Source organism: Nicrophorus vespilloides, unplaced genomic scaffold (genome assembly GCF_001412225.1).
Source record: "Nicrophorus vespilloides isolate i.1.1-1 unplaced genomic scaffold, Nicve_v1.0, whole genome shotgun sequence".
In the NCBI taxonomy this organism is placed as follows: Eukaryota; Metazoa; Arthropoda; class Insecta; order Coleoptera; family Silphidae; genus Nicrophorus; species Nicrophorus vespilloides.
Genome location: NW_017100099.1, coordinates 269301 through 295009, shown reverse-complemented (window position 1 = coordinate 295009; position 25709 = coordinate 269301). Strand labels below are relative to the sequence as shown.

General features: G+C 29.7%; 1 protein-coding gene across 2 annotated transcripts; it reads right to left on the bottom strand.

The window, feature by feature from the left end:
- Positions 1–1014: 1014 nt before the first annotated feature.
- On the bottom strand, positions 1015–25257 carry LOC108567906 (cell growth regulator with RING finger domain protein 1-like). 2 transcript variants are annotated; one of them, XM_017928682.1, is made up of 7 exons: positions 25000–25257; positions 16715–16869; positions 2571–2742; positions 2030–2171; positions 1856–1963; positions 1585–1796; positions 1015–1529 (listed from the first exon to the last, which is right to left on the bottom strand). In XM_017928682.1, the coding sequence occupies exons 1-7, from the start codon at positions 25122–25124 to the stop codon at positions 1316–1318; spliced, it is 1128 nt and encodes a 375-aa protein (XP_017784171.1). In that variant the 5' UTR covers positions 25125–25257; the 3' UTR covers positions 1015–1315. The 2 variants fall into 2 exon arrangements, with proteins under 2 accessions (XP_017784171.1, XP_017784172.1); XM_017928683.1 differs by having other exon boundaries at positions 1316–1529; positions 25021–25124.
- Positions 25258–25709: the final 452 nt, after the last annotated feature.

Here is a 25709-nt window from a genome sequence, read left to right as displayed (position 1 = left end):
AAGAACTTTATAACTTCATACGTCATTATGTCAAATATTATGATTATATAATGTTTTAGTTTTGTTGTTGTAATTGTAGTAAATATAAAAATAATTAGTACTTACGAAGTAAGTACATTAGAGTGTCTAGCGTTGGAATTAACACTTATATAAATGTATCTTCTTGCTATTTTTATTAGTCTGTGTCCAGTTAACGTTCATATCGTAACTCTAACGTGTCTATTTGTTCGCAGTGCGTTCATACGAACGTACATTTTGGAGGTCGGGCGTTCTCCTGGCATCATATGCTAGACATTTTCTTAGTGTTATCATGATGTATTTTTATATAAAGCCAGATAAATCCTTCAAAAGATATTAAAAATACAATTTAATTTTACGTGTGATTATTGTACGTTCCTACGAACATTATGTTAGTTTCATGTAAATTGCCATGTACGTATTATTGCTTTTGTTATAACGAGTTATAACTTAAAGCAGGGGCACTCGAACATTTTGTATTCTAAAATTACGGTAAATGTATAGTACATTCTAATTAATTACTAAATAATTTTCTTACCCACGGACATAGTGTATGAGAACCCCAGGCTTAGTGTATGCTATTTGACACAAACTGGGAAATATTTCAACTACATAGTTGAATATTTAATGAAAGAACGGTTATAATCAAACCGACTAGTGTAATTCTATTATTGATTCTATAGTGGCTTTGGTCAATGCCCAATGAGCCAAGAAGCATACTCGAAGTGCAATATCTAAAATAATATCGCTTTAAATTTTTTGTAGGATGTAAAGGAACGTTTTATTTTATAATATATATCAACTTTATTTACATTGTATCAATTATCACAGTATAGTAGTCAGATAAATAATTCCTATTAAAAATATACACAAAATAATAATTGCGGTAAAACAAATATAGCTCTCTTACAAAAAAAAATAAACAAACAAACGAAATATGAATTTCTTATTTTTGTAAAACTAAAAGTATTTTAAATAAAAATAAACATACGTATGTACCTAATAAAATATAATATAGGGAGGGACAAGAAAATAGCAAATATTGACTATTAATAGCAATAATTGTAAATTACAAAAAAAAATGAGTATAGTTTCAAATCGATCACAACCTAACCTGATCCATTCCATAATGCCGTTCAGTTCACTCATCGATCAATCTAAGTTTACAATATACATATATATTATTAATGAATATGTTGGCGACCTTCTTCTCTTCGACGCTGGTAACAGTTAGTAGTATAGTAAGGATAATAATATTAATCATAACAATCTGTAGGCGAGTTCAAAGTCGAGGGTGTTACCGCTGAAAACCCAAGAAATCAATGAGGGCATCGTTCAGGCTGTCCAGCCAATTGTAAAGGTGACCGTGTTGTTCTTGCGGATTCTTGGGCATCGACTGTATTGGTGGCATATACTCTTCGCCGCGAATACAGAAGTAGCTTTTAATCGAACCTCTGCACATCGGACATCTGTCCAGTTTGTCGAAGCAACTGGCGCATATGCAAGTATGTCTGAAATGCGGATTAGTATCAATAAATAATCCTAAAAATACTCATCTCAATCTACCTGCATGGAAGTAATGCGCGAGACAAAGGGAAATACTGGCATACAACGCAGAGCTGTTCACCGGACGAATTCCAAATCGCGGAATCATCGGACGTCGGACAAACTATGGTCTGACCCATCGTCGCATCGCCGTTCACGGGTTCGGCCAATGCCAGAGGTATGTGATTATCCTCGTCGTAGTTGCCGGGATTCCCGGTGGCGAGGTAAAGTTGCTGAAAGAAAAACAAATGTTCAGAACTGCGAAACAACGGAACAAACGGACATGTCTTACTTTTAAACAGGACAACTGTCCGTTAGCCTGTTTCAAGTATTGAGCTAAAATACTGGTGGGTAGCGTGCATACGGAATCCTTTATGTGAACTACATTGATTAGGGCGACCTAGAAAAACAAAAACAATTGAAAGTTCTACGGAGTTCTGATAGATAGGCGAGGAGGCTAAGTCACGGTTTCATCCGGATGAACGTCGCCCTCGTTGTCGACTCTCAGCAAGAAGATGACCACGGGATAGCAGAGTCTCGGAGGTGTGCCCAGATCCAACGGTGCCGGCAGGCTCAATTTGATTATCTCATCAGAATGCGGGCCTTTGCTGCGAAATAGAAAGTTTTTTTTTATTCAGTTATTAATTTTAATGAAGATAATTGATGTGCTATTTTTAGAAACGTCATAATATTTTTATTTATTATGAAGCAATTTAAACAAAATTCAACCAAATTTAGTACCATACATTATAAAAAAATACGACCAAACATAAAAAATAGATCATCAGTAATGAAGAATATTTCTAGTTTTGTTGACGAATAAATATGAAAAAAAGCTTCTTTTACATTTATTCAAGACATAAACATAATGTTTTAAATGTAATTATAGTAATTACATAATTATGCTTCTTGTATTCACGATAAATAATTAAGTGACGTTTTGGTCCCTACAATTATCCTGAATTACTGGTTTCCTAAATATGAATACATTAAACATCGTTCCTTACTGTAATTGTGGTCCTGGCTGTTGATAATGATCGTTTAGGAGGGTACCATTCTGACAAAGTTCCTTCAGCGCAGCCCAGGGACGCCAGAGGCACACGTGCAGTTCTTTAATATTCACGCCCCAATAAACGTGCATGCGGTATCGCACTTGGCTGGACACGCTATACTGAAGTTCTGAAATCAAAGAAAACATAATTGTTACTAACAGAAAAACATTTTTTTTAACGAAATCATCTTTATCAATTATATAATAATTTTTTATTTTGTAAAATTATGTAAGAAAGAAAAACATTTATTGATGATTAACAAAATTGTATATATAAAAATTATTTTCAATAATTGGCAATTAAAATAAATTATAAACAAAGAATACCGAAAGAAAATGAAACAATTGAATTACGTACAACCAAACAATGGATACATACATTCTGTAATTATCTGCATTTTGGTTACATAAAATGGACGTACAACGTCTCTTGTACCGCGAACCATTAAATATTCAGCAATTGTATTCTAATTTATCTCTCCTACGTTTTGACTTAGATAAGTCACAGTTGCGATCACATAGTTTCTATTTTTTAGAAATATTAATATTTATCGAAATAATTTAAAAAATAACAATAACTATTGACAATTCTTATAATTCTACAAATATATACTAAAGTATAGTAAAGTAGATATATATAATTGTGTCGAGTAAATATAAATACTTATGTAATTATTGAAATGATATATTTCAATTAAAGATAATTAAAAAACTTGCAGTAATTGATGATTTTCAATTTTTTTTCCAAGTCATTTTTCAAATCGACAAAAATTTGTTTTTATTGAAATCAAGAGTTTAATTCGATTAATTAAAATCACATTTTGCAAATATATGATGATGGATACAATGACAAATTTTCTGAACTCTTATATCCTTGAAAAATCATCAATAACATTTCAATAACTTTTATTTTCTCGTTATGTGAAAAAAAACATGTAAAAGTAATTGACAAACACAATTCCAGATGTTCCTAATTAATAAACCAGATAGGTCTCAAATAATATACCTCACTTACGAAATAAAACAAATGAAGCTACAGGATGTTATCTAATTAGAGGTTTAACGTTGAAAGAACTACCAAAAAAAATGAAATTTAGGAACATCAATTATCTATGACTTAAATAGAATCAATTATCTTTAACGCATATAGAATCGTCTATCTCGTAAATATAAAATGATGCAGAAATCATTTCTAAGTGAAGAAGTATAATATTTTTTTTGTATTCATTTTGTATATTAATTAATACATTACAAAAAATTCAAAACAGCGGACGTCAAACATTTCCTAGGTTTTGGGCTAATTTCTATCTAGTATATATCGCACGCAAATAAGAGCATTACTAAAGTTTTTTCCAGGTTAAATCAATTTAGATCAAACATCGTACTGATAATTTATAATGAAACTGTAGCACATTTGGCTACAATAACCCAACAACTGCAACGTTTAAAACCTCTAAATATATCTCTAAGAGGTGATTAACACCTGCACTGTCCATTACAATTATATAACTAAGTGAAATGTGTCAACCGCGAGTTAATTTACTAATAATATTTACAAAGTTTTAAGCAAATTTCAGTTTTGCAAACAATTTGCTTGCGGACAACATTCCGAACATGTTACCCTAATCATACATTGCACAATCAATGTTGCAATTCCTCAGATTTAAGTACGTAAAATAAATGTAGAACGCATAAAAAAGTGTGCCTAATTCCATGTCATAATATAGCGTAATATTAAAAATTAAAATATAGTCACTGTGTAATTTGTAATGTATATGAAAAAAAAAACAACCTAACGCTCATTGCCTCCGTTTACAGCACAATTACAATGCAATATCCTTTGAATAAGCATTTTTTTTAGTTTTTCCTAACGCAAGGCCATATTTCTTATTTTTCGTTGTTCCTTGCGAAATATCCAGTAGCATTTGGAATAGAAAAACATGCAGTTTACACAAGGATATTGCAATTAACACATTCAAACACCTTTCCTTTTTTTCTGTAGAGAAGAGGAAACCTTATCTAGGGATCACGGGTGGAATCGTGGTACTGTGGGATTCTTACAGTACTAAAACCTCTATCTGCAATGCAGTGTGTCCACTATCACTTTCTACCCTTTCTCTCTCCATCCTTCGCTCATCATTTTCTTTAATAGACAACACCCCTGCTATATAACTTGTGATGATGTCCCACTTCTCTCGGCTCTTCAGCGTCACCCATCTGCAGCATCCAAAGAACCTGTGTTCTGGGCTTCTTCTTCACAATACCAGCACCAGCTTTTCGTTCTCCTTCCTTGCTATAAAGTACAGGTACTTGCTGAAGCACCCGTGCCCGGAAAGCGCTTGGCTCAGATGGAATGTTGTCTAGCCGTGTTTTCTGGAAATTCAAGGTCCTATTTCTGGGTTTAAGCGTCTAGTCCAGGCTCCCTTCTGTGAGCTATCCCATTTTTTCTGCCACTTTTCCAACAGTCTAGCCCCTCTCTGCCTCTCGCATCTCTCTGGCTAGAAATTCGATTGGTGGCATGCCAGCAATTATTTGAACTGCATCTCGGGAGATTGTTCAGTATACGCTTCAGACCCATATTGCTCCCCTATGCTTCTCCTTCATCGCTTCTTCCCATACTGGAGCAGCGTACAGCACTCTTAGCACCAGTCTGCTTACCGCAGACATTCATCCACCTAAATGAAGTAAAGCAGCTTTATTATCTTGATAATGCCTGAAAACGCGCGCCACTAAATAAGTTTACATATGATGTGACATTAAAACATCGTTTTATTTATGATCACGTAGAGCAATGTAGTTGAATTAACATAACATCTATTCCCAGGACAAATAACGTGACTTATATATGTATAAACAAGTATGACAATGAAACGCATTAGAACACAATGCTGCAATTAGGTCGCATTTCCTCCGGCAATTATGGAAATGCGATTAAGACATACAATTCGTAATTAAAGTTTTCGGAGGAAATAGATATAAAAAAATACAAGTGATAATTAATTTTGGAACTAATCATTAATTCATAGACGAGTTATTACAATTACTGGTGTAGCGCAAAATGTATAATCGATAATTAAAATTTAACGCATTTGAGTTGGCCGATAATTGACAGTGAAACGCAACTTCTAAACCTGTTACATAAGCCGCCAATCAATTATTGATTTTGCTTTCGAAAGGTCTTTCTAATTTCTGTAACGTTCTGGTGCTGTCCCATTTTATATTTACCTAAAATGCATGCAAGTATTTACTAATAATTAAATTTATAAAACATAATTTTCTAGACAACTGAATCAACATCGGATGGTATAGGTCAAGATTCATCCATAGACATACCAACCAAATTAAAGGATAATTCCTCTTTCCCATACATTTCCTATATAATATTTTGCCCTGAAAAAGTTAATTAAAATAACATAGAAGAACATTAATCCAAAATTGTAATACATTGTGATTCACATTTCTTTAGAGATTAAAAATACAAAATATTTCAAAAATAAATTGAAGCTAAACTATGCAGTAAATTACAATAAAAACGTAATATTAAAATAGCAAAATTGTACTATATTAAGTAGTATAACTATAGCAACAAACATGGAAAAAGAGTATTAGATCAGCGTTTCACAACATAAGGGTCCGCAACAACTGTCATCTTACGTCAAAGAGTCAACATTTTTATGATTTAAACATAAATAATTAAAAATATTTATTGAAATTGAATAGAAATGTTTTTTTATTGCAATAAAGATTATTATTTTAATATTTATTGAATATTATACAGAGGGTTATTGGTTATTTCCACTGAAATTACTTTTTATGAATAATTCATCATAAGTTATAATATTCAAACAGAGGAATGGTCATTAGAGGAATTATAAATGTGACCTTGTGAATTATTGGTTGATTTCATCTGTTTGATAATTTGTCGCCTATTCTATTATTCGAATCGGAATACTAATCTTCTTTTGTAGACCGCCCAGGAGCTAGTTTTACTACGACCTACATTACTAATTGCACATTAATTATGCAACGCCAAATTGTACGACAGAAGTATACGCTACGTGTTCTCGTTAGAAACTAGATGCATGCATTTACAACATATTTATCATTGATTCCGTTCATGTATTCAAACTAAACCGTCTACCTCCTTCATCTTTCAATAAGAGAGACCCAGTTCCTTCACGTTTATTTCCCTTTCGGAGATAAACCTTTTTCAAGCTTCTCGACACCTAAGAGGCAAAAGTCAGGCACAGTACCCGTGCGAGAATTGCAAAATTGCGGTCACCGGTTACGTAACGAGCGTTGCCGGCGTAACTGCCGCGGACCGGCGTGTATTTTATAGAAAGTGAAACTGCATCTCCGATAGAACAGAGCCATTCTTTCGGTATGTATGCTTAGAGTGAGAGCGAGATGATCGATCTATCAAAGATCGAGCTGTCTCCTTCGTGTTTGGATTGTGTGCATTGTTATGCTTACGCTCTCGTTATCCGTTCCATTAGGGGGGAGCATTGCGAAAAATTTAGAGAAGCCGCCTTTATTTCTTTCATATTTTTTTTGTTGTTGCATATGAATTTGTGAAATTAGAAATTCTCCGTTCACCGGGTTTAGCTGGATCAACAGAATCGAATGTGAAAAAAAAATTCGTATTTCTCAACATGCGATTGTGAAATGTGCAGTTTTATTACATAACGAGAGTATTCAGGGAAGAAGACTAGCTAAATCAAAAAATATCATAAAAGTAATCTTTTAGTAATGGTTATAATACATTTTAATATTTCAAAAATCTACAAAATTATTTTTAATTTCATAAAATATATTTCCTAACATGCAATTGAGTACTATATAGCTTTATTGCACAACTATAATTATTTGGATATAAAACTCGATAAAACCAAAATATATTTTTTTAATAGATTCATTACAAACCAATACTCCTGTAAATGCAATTACCTAAATCTAAAATAGATAGTTCAAGAAGTTTTGTATATTTCTCATTATTTAATTTAATACAATTTGAATTTGAAAGAAATAATTTAAAGTCCCTTTGATTCAGATGACTATTTTTTGAAATTATATATATACATTTATTTTGTTCTTTTTATTTCTGTAATTCAAAAAATATTAACATTAATAAGTATTTACATTAATTTAGAATATAATTTATTAATTATTTTATTAATCTTTATTCATATAATAAGAATTTCAAATTGACATTATTGAGATAGATTAAATGACTAAAAGTATTTTTTGTACTAGGTTAGGTTTATAAGAAAATAATATTCCAAAAAAAAATGTCTGTGAATTATACTGGTTTTCTAACATTAGTACATTATAAAATTCGGAATTAGTATGAATTAATCGACTAATTAAATTTATATAAATTAACTTCACTTCAAGATGTATTCATCATTAATCTGCATCTTGATTGATGTAAATAATTATGATAATAACAACAGATTTAATATACTAAACTGAAATAATACTATATAGAAAGATTTATGTTTTGGAGAAGTCTTGGCACATTTAGAACGTTTAATAAATTGACATAGTAAGAAAAATAGCTTTTCAACAAATTACCTAGCATTACATATAGTAAAGCAGGAGCGGCCAACATCTTTATCCTAGTAATCGAGTTTTCTACTTAGTGATCGCGATCTACCAGTAAAATTACAATGACAAGTAAAAGATGAAAATTAAGAATAATTAGTTTAACCTTCATCAAACATAACATTACATACTATCTTTGATAGACTTTGAAGTTAAAGATCTCATAACTCAGGGTTTCCCGAACTTCTCGGAACACTTCTTAAATCCTTAAATTTTCACGGAACACCTTTTTATTTTGTAGGATAGGTGAGAAAAATATTAATTAGTGATTATTTCATTTCAGATGTTCACTGGAAACTATGTCATAACTAGTTCTGTTAAAATCAAAATACGCAATAGTAATTATAAAGATACGTCGGATATTACAAAAAAATGTATAGAAAAACCATAATAACAATGCATTTATCGATAATAAGTTTATTACAAAGTCATTATTGCTTACCATACAAAGAACTATGCAGATTTAAAACAATAAAATAAATTATGCAAAGCAATGAGTAAATGGAAACTAATGAGTTATGTACATTCAAATGTATATCGAAGGAGGTAACATATTATCATTACAAGTAATAATTATATAATATTTTGAATTAAATTTAACATAACATAAACGGTATTACTACTGTTTACCAAATAATAGCAATTAACACGAATAAAGTAATTATCATAATTATAAGGAAATACATCTGTCAATAGTTCTTTTTCTGGCAAAATAAAAATAAATTCTAATAAAATAATACATATTATTTTTATACACAAATGATCAGTTTAACCCTTTAAGCGCATTGATGCATTGTATGATGATGTTTTTTTGTTGCTAGTGTATTTATTTATGAATTATTGTGCGAATATATTCGTCATAAGCGCTACGCAAAACAATAAACCATGACGAATATATACGACATAATCACTTAAAGGGTTAATATAGCAAAGTCTCTTTTTGTGCGGTTTATTTTAGTGTATATTTAGTTCCTTTTAGTCCGATTTTAAACAGTCCGTGATTTTGATATTGTGGTCATTGACCTTTTATTACTAAGAAACAATGTATCAATATATATTATCTAATTTTCAGATAAAACGTTCTAATATAATATTCAGTAATGTATGTAGTCATTGTCCTATAATCCATCTATGGGAATATCGAGTTTCGCAATTGAATAAGTACCATTACTTTTATGACAATAAAACGTTCCCTTTTCAGACGACGTAGGCATCGAGCGGCAAGGATCCTTGCCCTGGAAATAATGCGAATGAAGAGACAAGTAAATAAAGAAGCTCATCTTTACGTGTTCGGAAAGGATAAGCGGTTTAGCAACAACCGCCGACATTGACATTAATATACAATCGGGTATCGGTGATCGTGATTCGATTACGAAGAGGACGTGCGTTTCTTGAAAAGTGAACCCGGTTCCACTTTATCCGCACACTCATCACTGTTAACTATGTGCCATTGTTAATAAATTAAACTGGTTAATTGTTCTGTGTCTCTTTGAGGCCTTCGATGAGACGTTGAGAAACCCCAGGCCGATGCATTGCGAAATTATCGATTTACCAATCGGATACCGTTAGTGGCCTTTTACCTCAATAGAAGCGGAAAATTGCCTTGTGCCCAAGAGCCTCTTTTCAAACGGATTGATGGACACTTATGTAGTATTACTGATAACATATTTTCAGCTGAAATTGCTTCTTTAGAATACCAAAATGTTCATTTCAAATTAATCAGCAGGATGTAAGAGTCTAGTTTTTTTTATAGATACCAGTAGTCAAAGTCGAATACTAGATTACTAGACAGACAATGTATCATATTATTTAAAAAATTGTAATAATTTTTCCAAGATGTACAGCTCATCCACAAAATAAACAAACTAATTAATAAATGACAATCATTTTGGTGAAAATTTATATAACGCAGTTTGCTTTGTATTTCATTAATTCGTACATAATACAATTATTCCCGAAAACGTAGCGCAGTGCTTCTCGAATATTTGCTTGTTTGAGATGTAGATGAGCAGGATATTAAGCAGTTACTGCTCTCTGGTGAGGTTTTCCTTCAAAGCGAATAAATCTACACAGTCAAAACTCTTTTTGTGTTGCTTATGTTTATGCAGTTTTAAAGTCCTCGAAGTCCTTAAACTATACGAGACATTGCTATACTTGAATTATAATCAGAATATGCAAACTTGAACAATTTATTTAAACATCCGCACGAAACATTTATATATGTAACGAATGTAAGTGTTTACACACACGACACATAATTTCGTGAAAAATGTACAAAGAACTAAAAGGACCGATGTTTTTATAGTAAATGTATGTCCTTTACATAACTGCACGCAAATTTACCCGGAAAAAATGTGTTTGTATGGCAGTTATGACATTCTGCTGTTGAGTGCATGCAGGAAAGTTTGTCATTGTTTTGCAATCGCAAGTGCTAAACGAGAATTGCATATTTTTTCATAAGAAAACTGCTCAAAATAATGTTAATTTTTAATGCAAATATACGTGTTTATTATAAATTAATCTTTCGAATATATTGACAAGAGCATATTGGAAATTTGCGAGTTCAAAAAAATATAGTTGAAAAGTAACACATTGCATACCAAGAAACATATATAAACAAAAATAATATTTAACAATCTATTATTTTTTCAGAGTAATTCCTATTTGTGGGCTATAGAAAATGTTTCATTTAGTGATATAATTTTTTTATTATATTTCACATTAACATTTAACATTATGTTTTCTCCATTTCTATGGATCGATAAATATGATTATTCATTTAATAAAAAACTATTAATAAATTATCTTGAATCATGTAAAAACTAAAAAATAATTGGCCCAAATTATAGCCAATAAAAATGTAGAAGTAAATAATAAAAATTGCACGCAATTACTAGTATAAATGACAATGATCATAAATCGCAGTCAGCGTACAATTATAATAGTAATTGTTATTGCTACAAAACTAGTTGATATTTTTACTGAACGAGAGATACGAGATAAAAATTCCAACAATTATTTAAAAAAAAAGCAAAGCGTTGAAATTTGATCTCTAGGCATCTACATAATGTAAATTATTTCACAATATTCAATATGAAACCTCACTCAATAAGTTCGTAGAATAACTAATAAAACAACAACTTTTGGGCAATATTCAACTTTATTCATAAACATTGTCTCCTACAAGAGTGATATATTCATACCAACGCTTGTCTAACATTTCGATACCTTTCTTGTAGAACGATTTAGCTTTGGCCTCAAAATACGGCTTTCACCCTTTGCTATCCACTCAGCTGACGACCGATTTGGCTCTTGAGTGTAGTGGTGGATCCAGGTTTCATCAAATGTTACATATCGCATGAAAAAATCCTTTTTATTTCGCTTGAACAGCTCCAAACAACGCTCGGAATCATCAACTCGTTGTTGTTTTTGGTCCACTTTGAGCGGTACCCATTTCGAACAAAGATTTCTCATGATCAAATGTTCTTGAAAAATGGTGAATCACACAACATCAATTTACAATCGGCGAAAACCATTTTGTGGACTTTTTTATGTTTTTTGTAACAATTGCGTAACTTGGGCGACCAGAGCGCGTTCACCATCATTTGTGCCTGTACGACCGCGTTTAAAATCAGCAAACCACGTCTATACCATTTGTCTCGACGGAGAAGAATCCCCATTATACTTATCAAGCCATTGCGTTGCTTGAACGGTATTTTTTTTTCCATCAAAAAGTAATAGTTTATTAACACACGTCCGAAAGTTGGCACTTCTTAAAAATCATATCGATTTTATTGAGTGAGGTGTTATATATAAAATTTGTAATAGTATATTCTAATATTCACAAATTCAGAAAATAATTTAGTTATTTTTAAAGTCGTTTTTGTGTGATAGATTCTTCCAAGTGAAGATGGACGGTGAGGTAACCCAGCTAAATCCAATCGAATCGGGCGTGCCGCAGGGAAGTATCTTGGGACCGGTGTTGTATAACTTATTTACATGCGACCTGCCGACATCCCAGGAAACCACTATAGCTACCTACGCCGATGACGTCGCGATCCTGTCGTCCAACGAGGATCCGGTTATTGCTGTGCGTGGACTCCAGAGTCATCTCGACGCGTGCCAGGGGTAGCTCAGGAAGTGGCGGATGAAAGTCAACGAAACCAAATCCAGCCATGTCACCTTCACCCTCAAAAAGAGAACCTGACCCCCGGTCACACTGAACAGCAAAATCATCCCGCAAGCCGACGATGCCAAATACTTGGGCTTGTTCTTGGATCGCCGACTCACGTGGAAGAAGCACATCGCAACCAAAAGGAAGCAACTGGGTATCAAGTTCGCAAAATTGTACTGGCTGATCGGCAAAAGATCTCCACTATCCCTCGACAACAAACTATTAATTTACAATACAGTGCTGAAGCCTGTGTGGACGTACGGCATCCAGCTTTGGGGAACAGCCAGCAATTCCAACAACGAGATCCTGCAACGCTTCTAGTCCAAGTACCAACCCCTGGTGCAGGCCCCTGGTTCGTGACGAACTACACGATACACAACGACCTCCACATGAACACTGTTAAGAGTGAAATCCCCAAGTTCAGTGCCCGTTACCAGAACAGACTGGAAAACCACCCCCACATACTAAAGAGTCACAACACTCTCGACCTCCCCTTTAGAAACTAAAAGTTAGTTTTAGAGTAAATATTTTTATTTAAGTTTCATAGTGTCGTCAAAATCAATTTTTAGTTGGGTGGTTATTGTCATTGAATTATTTTTTTTAGTTAAATTTATATTTGTTTATAGGAAGATTTCCGAAATGGGAAATCGTTCCGCTCCATGCTTCTTATATTGTTTTTCTGTTTATATTTTCTTTTTTGTCCACTGCCCAAAGATATTCTACTCATTGCCAAGTTGTGAATAAAATAAAGGTTACAAAAAAATAGTTGTAAACTAACATATTCTATAGGAGTAAATATGTATAAACAAAAGCAATATTTAACAATGTAATGTATTGGTATAAATATAAATAATTCGGGTATTTCCAACTACTAATATATATGCAACTTATAAGGATTGATGTATGATAACATAGGTGTTGCGCACAGAAATTTTGTTACACACTTATTGATTTTCCAGCCGCAATGTCACATTTTTTTCAGCTTTGGTTTCACAATCACAAATGTCTATAACTTAAACAATAACAATCTTTTAAATTTAATACTGTAGATTCTCCAAAATATATTTTTCAGATTTAAAGTTTCTTGGCCAAGAAAAAAAAATCTATCTAGTATCAGAATTTCTTCATGCCACAAATTTAAATATACAGGTATCCCCCGACCTATGAACTAGTTCCGTTCCAAATGAATGTTCGTAAGTCGAATTTGTTCGTAAATCGGGTGAATTAAAAAAACTTCAAAATATACTTATCTTACCATACTTTATCATGTTTTTTACTTTTATAATATTATATTTTATTAAAGAAGTTATCAATTTTTGTTTGGACAGTTATTTTTTTTTGTAACTATATACCTCCTTGTAACAAGTTAGAGCTTTTAGAATTTTGTTCGTAAGTCGGAGAATACTTGTATATGATAAAGATATGATATTTAAGACAAATTAAATGAATGTCTTTGGTTGTAAGTTGACAGTTTTGGAATAAAAATTTAATTGTCAATAAATTATTTTGTAAAATTAATATAAGTATGACATTTAAAGGTGAAATACCAACAAAATATTGCAATATCTAATGTGAAATGATCGTAATGAGTTTTTATATTTGTGTAACAAAATACACATTTATTTTGTAATATGTGCAAATAAATCAATCGACACGATGCAAACACTTACGATTCAAAAACAAATATTATGGAATATTATCAAATTACAAACAGTCGTTCGCAAATTTATTAGAAAATATTACGTAATTTTTATATATTTCTCCATTGATTGTTGGAACAAAAACGCGAAGTCGCATAAATAGAAGTGCATAAGTTAAACGGTAAAATAAAATAAAAGAACAGCAGAAAATATTTATAGTCTACCATTATTATTAATTTATATGTTTTTCATAACACGCACAAACGATTTCTTATAAGTGCTTCACGCAATTAACAATACGTATCGAATTTGAAAGTTATTGCAGAACATCCATTAAATGCAATAAACATATTTTTGAATTGCATAAAAAAGAAATTTAACATGAGAATTAAGTAAATTAGCAATATTCAATATTATTTATATTTAGTTAGTAATTTTTAATTGTTATTTATAGAAGTTAATTATTTTTTTCAATTTTATAATCTTGAACAAAATTCCATGGGCAGAAAAATATACGATTGAGCATATATTTCAAATAGTTCATTCTGTAGATTTTGTAAGGAAGTTCAAAGATATTTGATCAAATCATGTTTAACCTAATGGAACGACCTTTTTGTTTAATCTCTGATTAATATAATTAAAGTCTCTGAAACGTCGAGATCTACATTTAATTTTCAACTTTATTTATGTGAAATTTAACTCAAATCAGAAGAACATTTTAAAGATTAATCTGATATAACAAATTGTCCATATCTAAGGTCAGATGAGTTATTTGATTGCATAAACAAAACGAAAATTGATTTGTTGAAGACGAAATTAAAACAATATGAATTCACTAATGCAATAAAAATTGCAAATTTAAAATATTTTGAAATGTCACCAACATGTCGTAATCATTTTATTGACAATCTGTTCATCAATGTGAATATTGAGTAAATTTCAAAACGCGGTTAACATTAAATAAGCTTTCCCGGTGGATAGTTACCATTATTATGATTTTTAACATTAATAATTACTAAATCTAGTGGTTTTTTTTGGCTTTATTTGACTACTAATATGTGTTTTTATTTCCTTTGGGCTTTTTGGTTTTATAGTCATTACTAATTGAAACGGAGAAGATAAATAAGCTTCAACTTCCTTATCTTCTTCCGTTGAGACTTGAGCTGAAAGTGGTTTAAGATTGTTCTAAAATGATCTGCGAACATTTCTGCTTTATCACGATGATTGAATATTGGATTTAAGAGAAAAAATGTTAAAGCAAATAGTTTAATTAATGTGAAAATGTACATATATGATTCACATATTATAATAAAAAATAAGATAATTTAATATTAGTTTGAACAATTATTGATTGCATATTTGCATTGAAATCCCGACAACCATAATCCCGACTATACCGAAAAATTCTACAATAATATTTTTGTACATTATGATATAGTCGGGATTCTGGTTGTCGGGATTTCGATTGCCACCAGTGAAAATTAACGTACATCAGTTACAAATTTCTCTTCACAAATATTTTGAAACGAAACAATTATCACTTGCATTATATAACATAACGAAAAAACAAAAACCCTTTTTGCTTTCCTTTCTCGTTTCCTAGTTTTGAAATCATTGTATAATATATGCATGAGCGCAACGGACTGATACGTTGCGCAAAAGAATGTTATTAAATCCGACGATCAAATTAGTAGGAGCACTCAACTATTCACAGTGGGCCAACATCCACATGGATGGATAACATTCATTACATTATTTTAAATGGAAGGACTGACTGTCATTTTATGTTTGTATTTAATTTACTGCGTGGGTCATATACACATAAAATGTCTTTTTAATTATTTTATGCGATTTAAATGAACTTATGGTCATTCAAATAATTAATTTACTGCCATTTTAAAAATATAATTTAACTCATCTTTATTTCCTCAGCATGACCCAAACTTGATAGAATTCATGAATTAGTTTAGTGTAGTGGTAGATTTACATATAAACTAGTCCTTATTAATACAACTTAATGTATTTCTGATGTAAAAGCATATTTTACATCAGAAATAATACATTACATACACATATTACATATGATTTAACATATTGGTCTATTGAGTTGTTACATAAGTTCGTTCGTTTTTTTAAACAAAAATTCATAAAGATATACATTATAAAAGCCTTTTGTCCATTGTTTTCTATCACTATGACCCAACGTTCAATAAAATTCATATTGCCATCTCTTTACCGTCTCGAGCACTCTCATCTGTAAGCTGGAACTCATTACTCCTGAACCGGGGATACCACTTTTATATTACTCGATCGGTAGTTGCAGATGTCCTCTAGATATTGCATAACTTTTTGGCCGCTTGAGTTGCGTCTTTCCTTTTCGAAAATAATACAGCATGAAATGTCTAAAATTCTCGATTTTTTTTCTTCTATTTCATGAAAATGTAGCAAGGTGATAAACTTTACACTAAAATGTAGCTAGAAGTGTACACTATAACTATCATTATCAAAAATTCCCTCCCAACTAACTGATCACCATCGATTGGGCGTCAACGTGTGTACACTAAAATACGAACGGACTTATGTAACGACCCAATAAAAATAACAAGTAATATGCAATACTTTAATTTATCAAATATTTGTATAATAATATGAATATTTATGTACGTAAAATTTCTAACTCACCAGAGTACGTGGATTTGGATGTTTCGAGTAATTTAAATGTGAACGGAATGTGAACCTTCATCATGTTCATTTGCGGAATTCGGGCTGTGACTTGATGGAGGGAACCGTGATGGAAGACCATATCGTCGCCATTCACTCGCAATACCATCATATTTCTGCACAAAACAAAACATAACTTAGAATTTGATACATCACATAATTGACATATATATTAATATTTATATATATATAAACAAATAAATTAAATAAACTGTCTTCTTCATTCCTAAAATCATTTGAAAGAATATTTAAAATGATCTACACAAAATTATTTAAATTTATTGAAAAGAAAATTTATTATTTCAAGATCATTTAATATTATTTTTTCTAAATTAATATATTAAGAAAAAAATAAAATAAATATGAACGACGAAAAAAAATGTTTAATTTTTGGTAAAATTTCGTCTAAATTCAAATATTAGCAATACAAATCTTATAAATAAAAAAAACTAATAAAAAAATATATTAACAATTTAAATGTTCATTATTTTACATTATTACATAAAGTCTTAATTTAAATATTAAGAACTAAAACCTATTAAAAAATATAGTTTTATATTAATTACATTATGTCTAAACAAAATTATCTTGATTAATAAAATATATTAAGAGTTTGAGTATTGAGAATAATGAATATTTTTTGTTGTTTGTGCAAAAACGACTACATGTTGATGACAGTTTTCTTGCAAATTGAATATAAATATACAAGATTTCTCGTATTTCTTTAATCAATTTCGTTTACGAAGCGCGAACAGTGTAATCGTGGATTAACGAATTTGAGGTCAATTGACATTGGCATACCTTTGCATATACACTTATGTAATAACATGGAACGTCTAATGAATGTATAAACTGTAAAGAATAATGTAATGCAATACTATAGGTATTTATTTATTTCGAGTTAATTGACATCAAACAACTTTCAAACCAATGTAGGCAATTCTCGCATTTATTGTTTTTCAACAAGGAATTCTAATTTTAGTAATTGATTTCCCCAATATCTCGGACTGTTTGAAACCGGACTAATCGAATAACTAATTAAAATGAAAATAAACCGCACAAAAAGCGACATTACTGTATAAAAGATAAACAATTAAAATTTACTTTGTGGTGAAATTTTCAAGGAATTGCTGTTTCTAGTGTAACTTATAAATCTGTACTACTTACAAGAGAAACTAAGTTGGAGTCAAAGAATATATGTCTAAGACTATGATGTGGCCACTATATACCAACTAATACTAGTTTTTGTTTTAAATCAAAACTATTTATATGTACTGCATTAGAAAGTGTACTTATCATCAAATTTATCAAAAAAAAAGTATTTGGGTAGGAAAAACCGAAAGCGTTTGGTAATCACACATAAATAAGTAATTAAAAAATTTCTATAAAAAAAAATATTACATGACATAGTCAAATAGAAAAAAATAAATTATTTATAAGACATAATACATTATATATCCATACTGATAATCCGATCTATAGTACGTTTATGTTTATTCAAGTGTTTATTAATCAATGATTAATCAAATCAATTCATTAATTAAAAATCAATAAGTTCAATCAATTTAACAGAAAGACTTCAATTGTGGGTTTACACAGGACTAATAGAAAATAAAATAATATGAATTTAATTAAATACGTGAAAAATATATAAATAAAAGTAAATATACGTTTATTGCAAATCCGGATATTACATCAACATTTGCAATTGTTCAATGATGTTATGCAACTACATTATTCATCGAGATTGCAAACGGCGATTTTCCGAAGCTTATTTTTTGCAAATCAATGAAACTAATATCAAAGAAATCGTCGTTTCTGCACTAATTGATATTAATGTTACTAAAGAGTGAGATTATATCCATAAATAACATTGTAAAACAAAAATAGCTTTCAGATTCACTATAAACTGAAAACAAACTAAATTTTAATTTAGTACAAATAAATTCTAAAAAAAAAATGTACACAAAATTATTATTTTTTCATTTAATGAGTCTCTTTTTGTAGTCCTCGATATTGACGGAACCGATGACCATGGGTCTTGTGCACAATTACATGGAAATTATTAATAAAATGGCATTTATGAAATAAAACTTTTTAATTAATCGTTAATCAAGGATTATTTTGTTAATTATTGAATATAAAACAGGAAATATAAATCATTAACAGTAACAGCAATTGTTTCAACATTATATGACATCAGTAGAGATATAATTATGAGGTTCAGATATACAGTAAGACCAAGTTTAGCGCTTTAGGTGCGTTACTGCAATTCATATTGCAATTTATCGAAATCTAACCAATGTCTAGACATATCCACTATCTAAATGGTATCATGTTTAATATTGACATCCAGATATTGCAACGATATTTGTAATATATAAAAAAACTTTAATTATATTATTCATAAGATAACCGAATGGTTAAGTCGTCAAACCAGGCCCTTTGTGAGCACTCTCGGTGCTTGCAGCAATAGGGTCACCGTTCATCACAGATGGACAGTCAAATGAATGAGGTTCAGCATATGGACCTTCAGCCAAGTCGATGGACAATGACAGTGTTAAGAATAGCAGCAGATACACAGTCAAACGAAATAGTGGAATCGCAGAGCATCAATATACTACTGAAGTAAACCTACAAGACGACAGCCAACCAATAAATTAAAAAATCAAAATTATCCTAATGGTAACTGGGAAAGATTACCTACCCAATGTCAACCGCGATCTTAAATTTACTCAATGTTCACATTGATGAACAGATTGTGAATCAAATTAAAACGACATAAAAAAATAATATTCTGTTCAAATGTAAATAATATTATTGAATTTAACATAATAAATAAGGTGAAGCAAAGTCATATTAAAGCGTTGTTATTATCAATAACATACCAGAGCCAAAAATAGTATGATTCACCGATTTAATTACGAACTAATGAATCTTGAATAAATGCGGGTCGTGTATGTTAAGGTAAAGAAAAAAAAACATCATCAACTACAACAAAACACTTTACTGCATCGCAGACAACACACGGTCGAAAACAACATCATCCGCGTGTGTTATGGTCGAGATGTCAAGAAAAATGATCCTATTATTTGCACCTTCTTTTTGAAATGTATAAGAAAAAAAAACTAGTAAACAAGGTACGTGGAGGAACAAAGGAAGTAAAAACCTGAGACTCGTCTATGGAAAGAGTGCAATCGAAACAAAAGCTGAAAACAATCACTGGAAACGTAATGGAAGTAATGGAAGAAAGAGATACCAAGAAAGAAGTAAGGAAGTATTTGTTCCACTTTGTGGAAAACACAAAGATTATTTAATTCCGACATGAGAATCGCATTTGGGGGAAAAATAGATAATTGGGTAAACCCTTAATGGTTTGATTATATGAAATCAGACATTTTAGAGGATACTAAATGACTTAAATCATTGATAAAATTATATTTATTAAATGGGAGAGAAAATACATTAATTAATCAAATGTTTATACAGGATTATTTTACTATATAATCAAATTTACGTTATTGTATTGTGCAATTTACGAAATTATAGTATATTATGTGTTATTTTCCAAATGTATTTCTTTAGTATTTCTGCTTACCATTTAATCGCACTACTAGGAATGTGTATATTATCGAAAAAAACTTTCACTAAGTAATCACTCAATAATGTACATATACATAGAAAGTTCACAAAATCCATGTTAGTTTTAAATAGATAATCTTAGTATACATTTAAGAATTTATTATTCGAACACTACGAAAAAAAAGTTATTTATTAAAACGTTAACTTATTTTTTTTTATTATTTTCTACTCAAAAACTCAAATATCTACAATTTTAAAACATCATATTTTTAAGGTATGAAAATTAAGTTCTAAATTTCCATGGGTTCCATGGATTTCAAAAACTCTGACATACTAAACAAATGATTAAATAAACATGGTGTACAATAATGTTAATTAATAATTTTTTTAAATTATACACTTTCATTTTAATGAACTGACATTAAAAAAAATGTTAGTAAAATAGGATATAAACAAAGTAAAACTCGTTTAATGAATGTGATTAAAATATTTAAAAGTGGAAATCGTTCAGAATGAAATTACAATTTACATTTAAATTACTTAAAATATGTATATTTAGAATAAACATTAAAGAAAATAAATTAAGTATGGCAGAAAGACCTATGGTCAATAGCCCTTTGCAGCAATCCATATTTTTTTATAAATAATGTTTATTGCATCAGTCGTTCAAAAAAAAACATATACAGTAATAAAACAAAAATAAAATAAATATATATATAATTTCAAAAATCAAAGGATTTTCTGCCGGTATTTTTATATTATTATAAATATTATTGCAAAGAAAATGTTTTTGACTGATGAAATAAATTTAAGTCATTTAAGTATAAATATGAAAACTTAAAAAATATTAAATCAAAAACACACAAAAGCAAATATGGACAACTACAAAATGTTGTAAATCCTTATAAAAATGGTCTCGACACAAGGTTTCAATTTAAAAAACATTGATAAAGTTACTCAATTGCCAATCAAGAATTTATAAAGAAAAAGTGGTGAAACGTTGAAGGAAGACACTCATAAAATAAATTACTGTATTTAATGTTAAAATATTATCTTGTATAGGAAAAACAAGGAAATAATATATAAATTATTGAGGAAATTGATAATGAATTAAACATGTATTTATAGTATTGCAATATTTTGATATAATTTCATTTTTAAAGTTGCATATTTAATAGTTATTTTTAATTATTCTTCATTTAAATACATTTTGGTTTACTTCGATGAAGCATTTAAAACTTCAAGTATTAATAAAAATGATCTCATCACAGGGTTCTTCAACTTTTTAACAGAATTACCAAGTGTTGCTAAATGGTTTAAAATGTCAATCAATAAAATGTATGCAGAAAATATTCTGTAAGAAGACAAGCAGAAGCAGGTAAAAAATTTCATCAAAACATTCAATGAACAAAGCATTTTTTTACTATCCGAATTGTTCGTTATCGAATCATCAATGTAAGAAACTTCACATAACTACTAGCATTAGCTCCCAAAAGAAACGCCAATTGGTGGCTACGGTGTCAGTAATTCGAACATGTGCTTGTTGTCCAAAAATATTTCGCGAAAATGTTCGTTTTTCGATTTGTACGAAGTCCAAACTGTTCGTCTGATAAATCAATTCTTATATACTTTGGCAAGTACCTGCACTTTACAGCAAAGAAGGAGATTGTAGCAGCATGCATAACAGAGGTGCTACTGAGTAAAGAAGAAGACAAACGGAGGCTGCAGAAGATCTACGATGACAGTGGTAGTAGTGGCCAGCACTAACATGATGCAAGGGAAGTGCCAAACAGGCAAAGACAATCAGCATAGCAGAGTAGTACAGTGATATAGGTCATGTATGCTGACGAAGAAGAGGAGAGGTTTTAGTGCTGTAAGAATCCCACAGTACCACGACACCACCCTTGGTCCTTATGTAAGTTTTCCTCTCCTCTACAAAAAAAATTCTTATATTCTGAATTACCAATCAGTTTTGATTCATTTGTAAATTAGAAGCACATTTAATTTGCACAATCAGTATTTGCAACAACAACAAAAACAGTCTTCACGAAACTTAAGCAGAATGTCAACCCAATGCGGAAAACGATTCGTAAACATTAATTTAAATAATTATTTTTCCTTCAATTATTAAGAATGCAGAGCAAAAACGAATGGAAAAGTATCTCCTTTCACCAATTGGTAATGGCGTAATTATTAATTGACTATTCCGAGGGACTAAAGGTCGATTTTATAATCCACTATACCAGTTGCAAGCATTTATCTAATTATTAGTTTGTTGTTGCTTACTTCAAAGAGTGAAGTGTAAACACTTTATGGTCAATTTACAATTTTAAATTGTAATTGTCTGATACCTACATTTTTCTACTACAATTTTGACAATTATATAATATATGTGACTACTTTATTAGATACGAATCAATTAACAACGACACTAATTTGTTTCGCATAATTGATGTTTCAATTGCTATAAAAGTCATCAAAAAACCATTAACAGATTTTGCAATTAGTAAATTAAATACCATAGTCTTTTCTTCTCTCTATGTATTTATAATCAAATAAAAAACGGAAATTAACTTCATACAAATTATATATTTCGACATCAATTATAATTTAACTAACCAATTAAAATTTCAATTGCTACACGCATTAAAGAAAGAATTTTCATTAAAAAAAACTTCTGGCATTTCACAACAACATGAATAATAAAAATAAAACGAGAAAAATACTAGAGATAATCTGTTAAACACATTAACAAACAAGTATAAATCATTTCTATTTTTCTTAATTAAAAATGGTAAAAATTGTATTTTTCTAAATCATACATTTGGCCATCATTAATTTAACCAACAATTTAAAATATAAAATATAATACGCATTAAAAAACTGATATAATTACATAACAACACGAATAATAATCAGAATGAAATATGATAGACAAATTTACATACAAAAATAAATCATATTCATGAAAATCATAGAACAAATCTAATTTAGTTCATAATTGAACAAATTCAATATAATACGCAATAAAAATACTTCTCTACTTATATATATGAAATATACATTTAAAATTTAAATTAAAGTAATTACATGTTTGCAATATTTAAAAAAAAAAATTGTAATTTAAAACTAATAAACATATAATAAGTACTTTATTCAGTAAATGTAAACATCATTATTATGTATATATTTCACAACTTGATGAATATCGTGAAACCATAATAACGTTGCAGACAAATTGCAAAAGCAAAGTAGGAATTTAATTTACTCTTTGATGTTTATTTTCAATTTTGTAGACACAAAGATCCACAGCAATTCCAACGAATATAAAAATAATGTTATTCGTATGTATTCTCAAATTTTTTTACGGTTTTAATTATATTCAGTATTGTCATAAGAACTTTTTTAATCAAAATTAGATCAGATTTACTTAATAATGACAAAAAAATAAACACATTAAAATAATGAGACATTACATAGATAAGTTTAAATAAAAACTTGATTACTTTGTAGATTGATTAAATCATTGTAATGAAATGATCAGTAATGTAATTAGTAGATTTAAACCAAAAAAAAATTAAAACGGAGAATTTTTATTTTTTTTGGATTTTTGTTGTTGATTTTTCAATTGAATTGTAATTGCAAAAAGAGTTAAACATTTTAAATTAATACAGTTTTTACTAATTATAAATAATTAACTGTTAATTAATATAACAAAGTCAAAATTATTGTATACAAAGAACATACATACATACTATTGTCTGCAGTATTTCTGCACTAATTAATATTTTATAACTAATGATGTATTTATTAAATTATTTAAGTACTACATCCATGATAACACAAATTAACTGCAGTGATAGTGTTTGTTATCGCAAACTGCGATAACATCAAGGTAATCCTGCGTATAATTTGAGTAAAAAAAAATCCTTGAATAATTTAACGTTATGATTTTTTTTTTATTTTAAAATTGATTAGACTTAAATATAAGTTTTAAAGTGCAAAATAACAAAGATATATTTTGCAGTAAATATTCTTTGTTTTATTATTATTATTATGAATGAAAATGTTTAAATTTGTTTTTTTTACTGTTACAATAAAGATTATTTTTTTTAACCAGGAAATTGCAAATAACTTTATGAAGATTATTTCAAATTTAATTTGAACTGTAACAAGATACAGATTTTTTATAAATAATTTTGATTAATAAGTGTAAATTTATGTAAATGTATAATTTGAACATTTATTTATGACAATAAAAACAGAAAAATACTTTTTTTTACAGTAGACTAATCATAATTTAATATAATTAATAAAATTGAACACTAAAATAAGTGTTATTGAGATATTAAAAAAAAACAATAACAAATGAAAAACGACCAAAACATACTAGAAATTGTTTTCTTCAGGTAAAACTAAACGTCCACTGACGAGTTTCGTAACTAGCCACTTTAAATTATACTTTAAATGTAAATAAACTACTCTTTCCACAAGAACCATCAACAAACAAGAGGAAAAAAAGAAAGGCCACTTGTACAAACATATACTGCCTTTTCTACAGTGATTCCGCTAATTATTACATCAAACTTACGGTCTAGGGAACGTAAGCAGTTCAGAGGTGATAGATTTCAGTGTGACAAAGATTACATTCGAAGAAGATTTACCTATAGAAATGCCATGCATACCTTGTGATGTATAGGAGCATTGCACAAAAACATAGGATCACTGCAATCACTGTGAATATGTTTGATAATTCCGTGAGTGAAACACTCATCGTGGACATTGTCATTGGTGTTATGTGGCGTTTGTACGCGATTCTCACATGGATCGACTGAATTCCGCACAATAACACAGGCTAATCCTTAATCTCGACATTTCAACATTCGATTAAACAAACCATAGCCAAGCTCTTTTATAAATACATCGGGTTTTGACAGTCGCAATACGTCAGTGCGAGGGCGCCGCGCGCACAGCCGAACTGGACCAATCTCATATGTCTTCAACCACTTGATAAATCTAATGTTTTCAATGAAAACATAGTATTATGAAATATTATGATACATGTTTATGATGTTTAGTTATCATAGTATGTATTAGAATCGTTGAAATCATTTATTTTCAATGGAATGTTTACAAACAAGGTGCACACAATGTTGCCTAACTTTCTTACAAACTTTGTTAAAGTTCTTCAAAAAATTACTCGTATTAATACAAGTATTTTTAATAATACTTGTAATATAGTAGCCTGTAATCTAATATAAAGAAGTTGTTTCGATACTCAAAACCAACAAAAATTTTTGAGGGTCGATAAACACGAAAGAGGGTAGAAATAGAGCGAAAATAAAAAAATTCTTGTAACAATACAAGTATATCT

Excerpts from the sequence above, each read along its gene's own strand:
- LOC108567906 (XM_017928682.1), bottom strand. The coding sequence starts at position 25,124 with ATGACAATGTCCACGATGAGTGTTTCACTCACGGAATTATCAAACATA. Across the intron at positions 2,172-2,570 it reads CAGCCAGGACCACAATTACA|CAAAGGCCCGCATTCTGATG; the intron begins GTAAGGAACGAT and ends TCTATTTCGCAG. Across the intron at positions 1,530-1,584 it reads CGCGCATTACTTCCATGCAG|ACATACTTGCATATGCGCCA; the intron begins GTAGATTGAGAT and ends TCCGCATTTCAG.